This window comes from Zootoca vivipara, chromosome 2, assembly GCF_963506605.1.
Source record: "Zootoca vivipara chromosome 2, rZooViv1.1, whole genome shotgun sequence".
NCBI lineage: Eukaryota > Metazoa > Chordata > Lepidosauria > Squamata > Lacertidae > Zootoca > Zootoca vivipara.
Window position 1 is genome coordinate 98,409,572 of NC_083277.1, and position 12,766 is coordinate 98,422,337.

Genomic DNA, 12,766 nt, shown 5'->3' on the forward strand with positions numbered 1-12,766 from the left:
CTCCCTTGGCCAGTAAAGCGAGATGAGTGCCGCAACCCCAGAGTCGTCCACAACTGGACTTAACAGTCAGGGGTCCCTTTACCTTTACTAGAAATTTCCATTCCGTTGTGAAGTTGTAGTTTCCCCTTAACAATCATCTGAACCACACTACTCAACTTCATCTTGCAGCTATGAGACCCAGCGGCTAGTGCCACCTAGTGACTTAATACGACCTTACAGCTTCAAAAATTTCCAGTCCACCATAAGCTGCTATACTGTAGTTCAATAGCGGCTGGTGCAGCAAGGCAAAGCATTAGAGCTCCCTGCCACCTTTTTGTCTGTGGGCATCCAGAAGGCACTGGGGCCAAACACTGCACCACAATAAGGCTGAGGATATGGGGGTGGCCCTGCAAGGCTAAGGGTGTGTGTGTGTCAATTAGCATTGCTCCCCAAGGCTGCAAAATGAACCCCACTTATCTGGGAGTTAAGTCCCATTGAATTCAACAGGACTTCTGAGTAAACATGGTTAGGATTGCACTCTAAATCCCATCAATTTCAATTGTACTTCCTGCAATATTCATAAGATCAGAGCCTCTTTCAATTACCCTTTTCTGCCATCTAGAGCTCTGTTGAGATGCGGAAAAGAAGAGGTTGTTGCTGCCCCCTTGCCCCAGTCAATCTGTCTAGTCCACAGCAGTCGCAGCCATATTTGCAAGGAATCTGTTTGTTGTTTGCTCTGGCAGTAGCTTCTCTCAAGGTGGCCAAAGCAAACAATAAATGGGTTCTTTGCAGAGACGGCTACAAATGCTGTGGGCAAGACAGGTTCTCCATGGGGTATGAAGCAGTGCCTCCCCCCCGCCCAAGATACAGTGAGTCATAATCCCATGCACAATTACATAGAAATAGACCCCACTGAGCTCAGTGAGAACTTATTTGCATATATAAATGCACAGTATCAGGACTATAAAGTCACAAAGCTGACACATGTGCCATTTGTGGAGAGGCGTCATCACCACAAAATAGCTGCATGCTTTAAAGTTGACAGTTTTACTCCAGTGTTAGCAAGTGCTAAGGACTATTTTGTTTCCCAGGCAACTTTCCAAATGGAGCAAACAAAGACATTTTACAGTGGAGTATCTGTTACCTGTGGAGGTTCATAAATGGCAGCAACCTCAGCTCGGATACCTAGAGGGATGTCCTTGTGCTCTGTATACTTCCCGTATAAGTACCCAAAATGCTGGTTTCCTGTTTTTCTCCAGAAGTCCAAGAAACGATCTGCAATTGTATGGTTCTCAAACATGATGTTATCCACATGCCTGTATTTCTGCCATTTGAAAAGCATAATAATGTATCAAGCAAAGCCCTTTGATAAGGATCAATGATGTTCAACACAGTCATCCAGGATACATAAGATTTGAGCTTGCTATATTCTAATTCAATTCTGTCTTACAGACTGACACCTCTTGATTCTCAACAGACTTGCCTAGGCTGTATCAGTGAGGAAAACAGTGGATAGAATTATTTGCCTCTACTATTCTACCACTTTTTCAAAACAAAAAACAAAAAAAACCCACCACCACAATAGTTCTCGCATGGCAAATCAGCAATCTAGTTCAGCTGTTAATGCTCAACCATGGTTTAGTGCTATACACGAGCCTTAGACCAGGGGTCACCAACCTAAGGCCCATGGGCCGGAAGCGGCCCGTGGAGGTCGTTTGACCAGCCCACAAGCCGCCCCCTGAATCGAGCTGCCTGCTCGTGTGCTGCGCTAAACCGGCACAGCGCAGAAATTGAGTCTGCGCATGTGCAGACGCCGAAAATCACTGGCGCGCACGCGATCCAGCCCACAGAGGGATCTCCGTGGGACTGATCTGGCCCAGGCAAGATAAACCTTGCTGACCCCTGCTTTAGACTCACATATTATAATTGTCTTCCTTCTCCGATGGAGCCATGAGAAACAAGATAGAAGCTTTCATTTATATTTTCAGTTCCCCATGGATGACTGTGATAGTCAAAGCTAAAACCGTGGTTAGCATTAACTACAGTTTACAGAAACAAGCCAGGGTCATTAACCTTGGTTAAGTTGGCTTGTTCTCCCAAATCAACTAACCAGTATGCCTGGCTTGGGACATAATGAATCAGTTAGTTGAAAATGGAAGCAAAAGCTTCCAAACTCCCTTGCTGTGGCTGACCCAGAGGAGCAGGAAGCAAAACTCATAAGCCTGAGGTTCCTTCACGTTAAATCTAAATCACAGTTGAGAATTATGACTGAACAGAGCCAGTATACATTACAGGAATTCAAAGAAAATAGATCTCTTTTCACCAACCCCTTACTCCATTCTTACAAGTCCACAGCTTTTTGTGATCGTATTAAGAAATCTGAGCAGGTGGTTCTCAAATCCACTAAAGGGTCCTTTCCTATCTCATGTCAAGAACACGAGTCCTCCAGTTACAAGGAATAAGAACATGTCCCTGTCACATAGCTGCCAAGTTTTCCCTTTTCTCGCGAGGAAGCCTATTCAGCATAAGGGAAAATCCCTTAAAAAAAGGGATAACTTGGCAGCTATGCCCTGTCACCCTGTACAAAAGCTAACCAACCATGTTTACACCAAGGGAAAAACACACCCAAATCTAAGCTGGACATTAATTTCCAAAAAGAAAAACAGCAGACATAAGAAATGCCTCTGCTGTTCTGATCTTACCTGCCTGTTGAGTGTGATGGCACTTGGCTGGCACTTAGTGCAAATGCCTTCTGGCCACGGGGGATGGCCCTCACACCCAGATTTAATCTTGCAGCTAATGTTTTCAAGGGCAACAAACTTCCCCCTAAACAGGGGAAAAAGGACATACTTACCACCCAAGTATTTATAAAAACTCAGCAACACATGGACTAAAGTCTGTGTGTAAAAGATCAACATCAGCTAGAGCATCTACAGGTTGCTTTCATTGTGATGGAAAGACAAGATGCTTAGCAAGCAATTGATGTTTCACACCTCTTTTGCACATGTACAGAGTCCTTGCAGTGTTCTTGCAGTGTTTATGAGATCATAATTCATTGACTTAAATAAATGCAACCTCCCTTCACAAAACTATGCCAATGACATCAATCTGTTTTCCTGGTTTAGGAAAATATCTGCTGATCAAGGGAGGAAAATAACTACGAAGTTCTCAATCTTTCCTCCCCTCTGCAAAACTGTTTTGAAAATTACCTTTTTGTCACTGCTTGAAGTGAATTAAGTTTTCCCGGCTATCAATAATCTTAAGGATTTTCACATTCTGTTTTATCATCTATAAATAGTTTTCTCTGAAGAAAAGGTGCAAGTTTCTTACTTGTCTGCGCCTCCGGTCAGTTTCCTGATGTAGGCATGGAATGACATATGCTTCACAGGGGGTTCCAGATGGTTTAAATAATCCTCATCAAAAGGCTGCCAAAAAAAAACAAAACCACAAATGCATAAAGGAAAACCAGGTCAGACACCTACTTGATAACACATTGATCACTGAACAAATGGATGTTTTTGTCTGAATCCTTTGCTAGCATTCAATGTGGAAACAATCAGAAAGCTTTGTGCTTCTTTTCCACAGCTGTTACTAGCCTGACAATAATGGTGGAGGCCTTTCTCCAGACAGTAGAAGTGTTAGGCCCACTCAAAATGTCTTCAGAAACCCAACTTGTCTCATGGGTAGAATAGTCTTCTTTTTAACTGGCAGAGCTAAAGGCTAACTGATCAAGCATGCCTGGAGAACTCTGGCACAGGTGAATGTGTCCCCGTTTGTCTCTATCAGAACATCGCTACACAACTGAGAAAGGAAATAATAATCAGAACTGTTTCAGAATACAAGAGTACAGCACAAGTTGTTCTGAGGTACACCTCTGCAAACGAATGGAAAATTCATAATGCCATGAAAGCAGAGAATGTACAAACTGCACACCAATTTGGTGAGGGCAGGGGGAGAGAGAGCTTTGCTTGAGCATTTAGTGATATAACCTGCTTAATCCACTACTGCAGAAAAACAGATGTCAAAAGCCTGATAAATGCAGGTACTGCCCAGACAGATATATCCAAGGGACTTGTTTAGCCTCTTTGGCCATTATCAGCACAGACAGGACACATTAATGTTTCAGCAACGTCCTCTCAATTGCTGCCATTAAAGCAACTATATTGAGAGGGGGGGGATGGACATTTTAACAAGTAAAATATTACCATAGCAGCTATAGTTTATCTCCTTACCTCTAATGGTACACAGTGCACACATTTGCCCAGCGGGCCATGTCGACATCTGTGTAAAGAGAAACAAAAGTCAACAACCATGTTCCCTAGCAGCCGAAAAGCACTCTGAAGTTTTCATACATTTTTTAGACTTAACAAATTTAATAGAAGTAACTGGAAAAACCAGCAGCAAGTCTGCTTTAAAAATAATCATAATGGTCAGACATTAACATATCAGAGAAGCCTACATCTGCTAATTAAAATACTGTATCATCTAGCTTTGATTTTCACCACCAGGTATCAGAAACTAATTATGTGGAGCACTGAATTAAGACACCATAGTTTTTTTGCAATACACAGATTGGCTATTTTTGTAGGACAGGTGCAGTGTATACCAGCTGATAAAGGATAATAAGAAACACTAGGCAGTGCATCCTCATTCAATGAAATAAAGCTCTAAGAATCACTTTCTTGGCTCACTGTTGGTTTCTTCCTTAATAAATGTTAGTCTGTCACTATTGCTAGCAACAACATAATACATTCTCCAGGAATATATGTAGGAAAAGTTAGGCATAGCCTCTTAACAAAAGAGCAGAGAATTTTGCCTTTGAAGGTTTTATGAGCACAATTTTTATCACTGAACTGCTGTTAAAAATGTCTAGACAAAAGTTCACTATTCAAGGGCTTCCACTTTTTGATCTTCACCAAAGCAATGATTCACATGTACGGAAGGTCATATAAAGGGGCAAAACGGAGCTATTAGATTTTAAATTGAACCATGCCATTTTTAAATTTTAAGTCCAACTCTTTTGCGAGTTACTACCAATAGAATGATCGTTACAGGGAACAAGTGGCCAACAGGTAGTCACAATGTCCCTTCCCAGTCACAGGTCAAACCACAGGACATCTTCAATATTCCTCCTGAGAGCTGAGTGTTTCAAGCTTCTTTAAAGCTTCCATAAAGGAAATACATGGCAACTCTAAGCTGGAGTCTCAACATAATTGACGAAACCTTTTGACATTTCTGTAGGTATGTGGCTATTTCAACTCAAAGAAAAAGAGGCAGCATAAAGACAAAGACATAAAACCAGGCAGAGACTCTAGAATCATGACGCCTGTGCACTGGGTTCCATTTTCACAGCTTCTTTGAAACAACAACTAAATATACACACAGCCTTTCTGTAATGCGAGTTTTCTTGTTTTTCGTATTTATAGGAACATCAACATTTGAACCAACTTCAAATGAGTGTGACGGCAACTAGCAAGGATAGTCATCTCATTGTACTCCAAAACACTAACGCTTTTAGTGCAAGAGTAATTGGCTGTCACAGCACCATGCGCATTACCTTACAGATGATTTACTTTTTAATGGGGTGGGACGGGGGTCGTCCATTAACAAACTACATGATATAACTTTTGCAAATTCTGTATCTACTGGGTAACAGTATGTATTGAAACAGCTCAGGGCCACAATACCTGAAGGACCACCCCTCCCCAGATAAAATTGTCCTGGACTCTGCGTTCATCATCCGAGGCCCTTCTTCATGTGCCTCCTCCATGTGAGTCCGGAGGGTGGCAACACGAGAACGGGCCTTCTCTGTAGTGGCTCCCCGTCTGTGGAATGCTCTCCCCAGGGAGGTTCACCTAGTGACTTCGTTATATATTTTGAGGTGCCAGGCGACAGTGTTCCTCTTCAACTAGGCCTTTGGATGATTAATATTCTATAGCCTTTTAAATGCAGTTGTGGGAAGGGGGGTTATTGTTTTGCTGTTTTGTTTTACTTATTTGCTTGTTTTTATCCTGTATTTTATTCTGTGAACCGCCCTGAGATCTTATGATGAAGGGCGGTATATCAATCTAATAAATAAAATAAATATTACTGAGTCAAGTCATACAACCACTGTGGTATAAACTACTAATTTACAGCTTGGACAGCACAGAGACAGAACTGGTAGATTTTTCATAAGGGTTCTCGAACTGCAAGGCTGGCTTTCTTAAGGATGTCCCTACCACTATCTGAGCTAGATATCACTGCAGCAATCCTCATCTTTAAAAAAAACAAAACATTCCCCAAGTTCTGTCTCCTGACAAAGAACCTTGAAATAGATCCACATAGCCCCTTCCCGAACCCCCTTTCATATGTGGCCTGCTTGCCAGCAGTCTGAAAAAGTGAGTGCTGCAAGGTGAATCACATGGATTGGCATTAATTAGGTTTGGGAAAGCTTATAACAGTAAATGTCCCCCTGTAATATTATGGAACTTTGAGAACTGCTCTATAAAGTCCAGAGAGAAAGTGCAATGGTATTTACTGTTGCTGATCTTTGTTCCTGTAAATCTTCCCATCTTGTTTTATTAGGTACTGGTCAATTTCATCTTCTACCACCTGGGGAACACCTAGAGGGCGAACTCCTTGAGACATTGATGATGTATCCATGTTCTCAGAGGAAGAGCCAGCTGGACTCGAGGGAAAGAGAAACAGCATATCCCCATGCCTATAGTTGGAGACAAAAATGTGACAAAACCGTTACCAAATGAACACCACTTTCATAATTAGGTACCACACCACCCCAGTGCCACAGTGTCTAATTCACAAGCACTTACATGAACCTTACACATTCGCCATATTGGCTCCAAGGGCTGCATTTGGTGGGAAATGATGGGCCACATATACAGAAGCCAGACACTCACATGGGCAGATGGGAGGGAGGCATGCAGTGGATTTCAGTGATCCCATCATGTATCTGCTTAGGCTCCCTACCTTTTGGGTGCTGGCAATCACAATGTACAGAAGGCAAAGGAACACAGGTAGAATTACTCCCATGGACCTTCTTCCCCATATTTGCAGACAGACAGGAATGCAGCTGGGGTGAACTAGGTGCGGGGAGGCTGGGTAACTCATAGCAGGGTGTGGAATCCTTTTCACACACTGGCAAAGCAGGGTTTTCTTGGGGGAAAGTGGGCAGGACCAAATCACATATACATTCCATTCTTCTAGCACGCATGTGCACACACACACTATTCACTATCATTTCTTAGCTTGGCTTTCTTACTGAGCTTTGAGAAAGGGGCTCAGCAAAAGGCTCTGTGCACAGCAACAAACCAAACGGGCCTTACAGGAAGCTATTTTTTTCCTGCGTGGCCACTCATCATGGAACAGGACTGGTGGGGTAAAGCCTAGGTGTAAGAGGGTTTGGCTTACGTGAAAACAGGAGCCCAGATTCAGATGCCTGGGGGACCACCTGCCTGTTCTACAGTCTTAACATTATCACTATACATTATGGGTTGGATCTAGACGAGTGTCCCTTCTGCAAAGGGAAGGGCTTTTTCTGTTCCAGAAGGAATACGGTCTTATGAAGGCTCCTACTGGAGGAAGAAGGGAGACATTTTTTACCCATTCCCATCCCCTTGTAGTCCCCTGTAGGAGGGTCCTTCTAACCCAGGCATCCCCAAACTGCGGCCCTCCAGATGTTTTGGCCTACAACTCCCATGATCCCTAGCTAACAGGACCAGTGGTCAGGGATGATGGGAATTGTAGTCCAAAACATCTGGAGGGCTGAAGTTTGGGGATGCCTGTTCTAACCCTTCAGAGCAACTTTTCGGGGGGCATAGGGGGCTGAAGGGGGGGTGGAATGCTCCTACCTTTCCTCAAGCAGGAGCTCCGAATCCCGCCTAAATCCATATCAGTTACAGAGCATTAATGTGCATGCTAACTTGGAAGTTAAATCTAGTTGTGTTAAAGTACCTGTGCAGAGGCCTGCAATCTTAAAGAATCTCTGGTTCTCTGCATCATTTCTTTCTAATTCACGGCAATCAATGATGCTCCTTTTTTAAATACACGGTTTTCGGTGATGCAGTTTCCTCAAGATGAGCCAACAGAGTGCAATCACTCAACTTCTGTCCTGTGCTACATTTTAAAGATGTTTCCATCTCTCCTCCTCAATCAGGGATGGAACAACTGAGAAGCCATGGAAAACATAAAAGCTTTTCCAGATTCTAGTTCTAAACAGCACATTCCCTTCTATCGTTATTGATAGGCTACCAAAAACAGCAGACAGGGGGAAGGCTATTCGCCAGGGTAGGGGCAGCACATCTCATCTTGCTGCCTGAGGCAAAACGGGAAGTGTCATCTTTGCCCTGCCCTTCTGCTGCCAACACCATACCTACTGCTGCTAGTGCTGCTTCTCTGCCTGCCCTGCCACCTTCACTGCTGGCAGATAAACAGCGCCAATTTCAGGCAAGATCTTGCTGAAATCTTGCACGCTCAACAAGATCTCGCACAATTTCAGCTGCTACCAGTGTCTCTTCTGTTCCAGTGTCTCTTCTGCCTTGTGGGCTTCTGCCACCTAAGGCAGTTGCCTCAGTCTGCCCAATAGCTGAGCCGGCTCTGTGCCAGGGTTCTGGAAAGAACCTTGCTACACCAAGCCTAACTTTTCTTCTCCTAACAGAAACATCCAAGCTTAGCAGACTCAGACCACAACTTTTAAGAACTGGAGAAGGAGTGTTCTATTTAGATAAAATTACTTTATTTAAAATAATAAAAAATAAGAACCTACATGTACTTGGAAAGCGCTACTATCCAGAATATATCAACTGTTTTTGAGCAAGTGAACTAATGTGCTTGGGTTAGTGGAGCAAGGTATTGGCAGCAATATCTCTGTGAGAGTCTGGGAGAATCTCTGGATCAAGTTTGGAAATTCATTTTAATGTCAAAATTGACGCATTTTCTGAGATTTGATGAGATGGGTTAAAGACAAAATTAATTTACTGCAAACACTTTCTTTGAATGCAGTCGAAATTACTCCTGCCTCTAAGGTAATAGTAGTTTGGAATTCCTTTAATGACACTGAAATTACTTTATTAATTACTTTTCTGGGTTTATTTTTAATTCTTTATTCTATTAACTGTAATGAAGACAGTTACAGTCAGGAAGTCCGAGATGCTACAATAGGATTGTTTTATTACTAAAAACAATGTTTTCTGGTGTTCTGCTTTTATCTGTAAAATGGTTTACCTACTTGACAATATCATTCCAGGATGATGGTAAAATATTACTGCTGTTGCTGCTTCTACTACATTCTAAACAAAAAATGGGTAAGCACAGATTTCCAATGGGCTCATTATTCAACCCATGTAAACCTGAATGCATGAGGCGTCAGACTGGATGTAATGTTAAGTGAAAAAACATGAAGACTGCATGCCATACTCTGCAAACCACCAGGATTAGCTAGGAAACTTATTGCTAAGCCACAAATTAGCCAACAAGCAGGAGGCTTATCCATTAGAGTTCATGCAATTAAAGAAAACATAGGTGCATCTGGCTGCTGTTCAGCTGCTTTTTCGTTCCAAAGCAAAAGGCAATTAAAAAAGAAAAAGAAAACTAACAGAGGAGCTAATTAGTCACCTGCCCTTAAATAGAACATCCATCCAAGGGAAATGGAACAGCTTCCTCCCTGCTGGCTTTTTACAAACAAGTGAGAACTGACTTGTTTTGCTGAGAATTAGCTACTGCTCTACCCCATTTTAATTTTATCAGAATAATAATTATTACTATTTTAATTGTTTATCAGAATAATAATTATTACTATTTTAATTGTTGTCAATTGCTAACGTGACTGGCAACAACATGTGTGTACCTTTTAGATCTGGAAGAGGGCAAAACGGGGCAGGGCCTATGCATGCTCCGCCAACACACACAGGGGCCAGGAATGGGACCCCCGCATCTGTATGCAAATTTATAGATCCAATAAATCCAGCATTGCCATTAGAGGGCAAGCAACATACCTTCCAAATTTGGTTCTTATGATATCGAGCATATAGTACTCTAAAATCCTTTCTTTTAAAAAACTAGTACAGTGGTACCTTGGTTTTCGAACGTAATCCATTCCAGAAGACCGTTCGAGTTCTGAAATGTTCAAAAACTGAAAACACAATATGGAAAACTAAATATGGAAGCCATGTGGCATGTTCCACTTCCAAGGTAAGTTCAAAAACCGAAGTATTTGCTTCTGAGTTTACGGCGTTCGAAAACCGAAATGTTCATCAATGGAGACCTTCGAAAATCAAGGTACCACTGTATCATGAAATTAGGTGCCCAAGGAAAATTTGTGCAGCAGAAGCAGCCCAGCCCTCCCATCTCCTTTCTAGACCAAGCGCATGTAAACAAAGAAAGAAATGGATTAAAACAATATTTGGGGTCAAAAAAAGAATTAATGCACTGTAACATATTAGAATAGGCTACTAAGTAGTACCTCATAATCCTTTTAAAATCTCGATTCAAGAGATCTGCTTCATCTAAACCCATAGACATAGATAAGACAGATGACACCACATAGGGAATACTAGAGTGGGTATTTTTGTTCAGTTGTCAAGACAGGCACTGTCAAGAAATCTGACCAGCCTTGCCCAAACAGAAACAGAGCCTACTATAGTCCAACAGTTGCTCCATGTCTTTTGCAAAGTACTTACTTGATTTTTAATAAGTTGAGGGACTTATTGGGAGATGATGTGATCTCACCAGTCCTGTTTCTATTGATGTACACAGAAAATCCATTATTTCTAAAGCCAAATTCTTTTGCAACCTAGAAAAAAAGGGAATAGAATGTCTACAGCAGAAATTTCATACAGTTACTGTATGTTTATCCCTACAACACAAGTCTCAGATGTTATCTCCACATGGAGTTCATGACACAAAAGTGGAAGCAGAAATATCTGAAATGCACACTCAAAGAATCCACAATACATATTATGTAGACATTGTATGGGTGGAAATTTCAAATTAAGCTACACTTGTCAGCAATTAATGTTGACGTCAATGCTGAAACAGGGTTAGGCCCATTTCAGGGAATAATTTTCACTCCGGAAAACAGGGAGCAGGCAAGCCCAATTGGTGAACTCCCAATTGTTTAAACCTGGTTAAGGAAATTTCTAAATGCAAGTGGAATACAGATTAGAAGAGGAAAATGTCACCAAGATCTTTCAACTCTTCCTTTTTTTTTTTTTTTTTTTTTTTAATTTTTTTTTTTTTAGTTTAAAATACTTTATTAAATATTACACATATTAACAATAAAATCCAAATAATTCAACACAACATAACATAACATGAATCAACACAAATAAATACATTAATACAAACATAAATCAGAATTGTACAAAAAAAAAAAAAAACCAAAGCTTATTAGAAACTTATTAAGAAAGGAAGAGGAAAAGAAAAAAAAAAAAAAAAAAAAAATTTAGGAAAAAAAAAAATGAAAAAAAAAAGAAAAAAAAAAAGAAAAAGGAAAATACAAAAAGTTAACTTCCCAGCATTTACATATCGGTTTCCTATTATACTGAACGTTACTATGCTTTCCTTTATAAAACACATCATTTACATTTATCTCATTTTCTTCACCCATTCTTACAATTCCCATAACCTTGTGTGAATTTATTCAAAGCAAATTACCCATCTAGCACTAATACCTTCAGCTCTCAAGTAATCCTCTACGTACTTCCATTCTTTTATCCATTTCTGTTTGGGGACTTTCCTAATTATCGCGGTTAATTTAGCTAAATTCATAAATTCCACTAATTTAATGCGCCAATCCTGAATAGTCGGTACTTTCTCTCCCTTCCAATTTTGTGCTATTAATAATCTGGCCGCGGCACAGGCGTAAAGCAAGATGTTCTTTCTATCTGCAGGCACATCCTCCGGGATCAGGCTTAACAATAAGATCTCGGGTTTTTTCTCTAATGTCCATTTTAATATTTTTTTAACATTCTCATAAACTTCTGTCCAAAATTTATTTATTTTTTTACAACCCCACCAACAGTGGAAATAATCCCCTTTAATTTCCTTGCACTTCCAGCATTTATCGGCATCGTTTTTATATATTTTTGCTAACTTTCCAGGTGTTAGATGCCACCTATAGATTATTTTCCAGATGTTTTCCCTGATTCCCATGCAGGCTGTGAAGTTAATGTCAATTCTCCATAGCCTTTCCCACTGTTCACTATATATTGTTCTTCCCACATCCTGTGCCCATTTAATCATCACATGCTTCACCGCCTCGTCCTTCATCTCCCATTCTAATAAAAATTTATATATTCTTGCCAATGGTTTTTTTGGGTTATCAATTAATAGATCTTGTAACTTTGATTTGTTCTCCAAAAAACCTATCATTTTATGTTTATTAAATGCACTTTGTACTTGACAATATTGAAACCAACTTTGACAGAAGCACTCAACCTGTTGATATGATTTTAATCTATATTCACCATCTACTTTTTCCACAAGATCTTTATACGTCTGCCACTTCCCTCCCTTCGGATTACTATCCATTGCCACCATTTCGAAAGGTGATGCCCACCATGGGGTTTTGGGTTCTAATAGATTCTTATATTCTTCCCATATATATAATAGTGATTTTTTAATTATATGATTTGTAAATAGATTATAATCCCCCTTTCTTTCTTTCAACAGGTATGCATGCCATCCTCCACAATTCCTGAATCCTTCTAGTCTCAATAAATCTCTGTCTTCTAGAGTGAACCATTCTTTCATCCAACATAAGCAGGCTGCCGCATGATACAGCTTTAAA

General features: G+C 40.7%; 1 protein-coding gene across 1 annotated transcript in view; it reads right to left on the reverse strand.

The window, feature by feature from the left end:
- NPLOC4 (NPL4 homolog, ubiquitin recognition factor) overlaps positions 1–12,766 on the reverse strand; it is a 54,076-nt gene that overhangs the window by 32,104 nt on the left and 9,206 nt on the right. Inside the window, exons 3-8 of the mRNA XM_035104110.2 lie at positions 10,656–10,768; positions 6,500–6,682; positions 4,212–4,260; positions 3,310–3,404; positions 2,682–2,805; positions 1,124–1,303 (exon numbers count right to left, since the gene is read on the reverse strand). Of these exons, the coding sequence (XP_034960001.2) occupies positions 1,124–1,303; positions 2,682–2,805; positions 3,310–3,404; positions 4,212–4,260; positions 6,500–6,682; positions 10,656–10,768 (744 nt within the window). The remainder of the gene's footprint in view (positions 1–1,123; positions 1,304–2,681; positions 2,806–3,309; positions 3,405–4,211; positions 4,261–6,499; positions 6,683–10,655; positions 10,769–12,766) is intronic.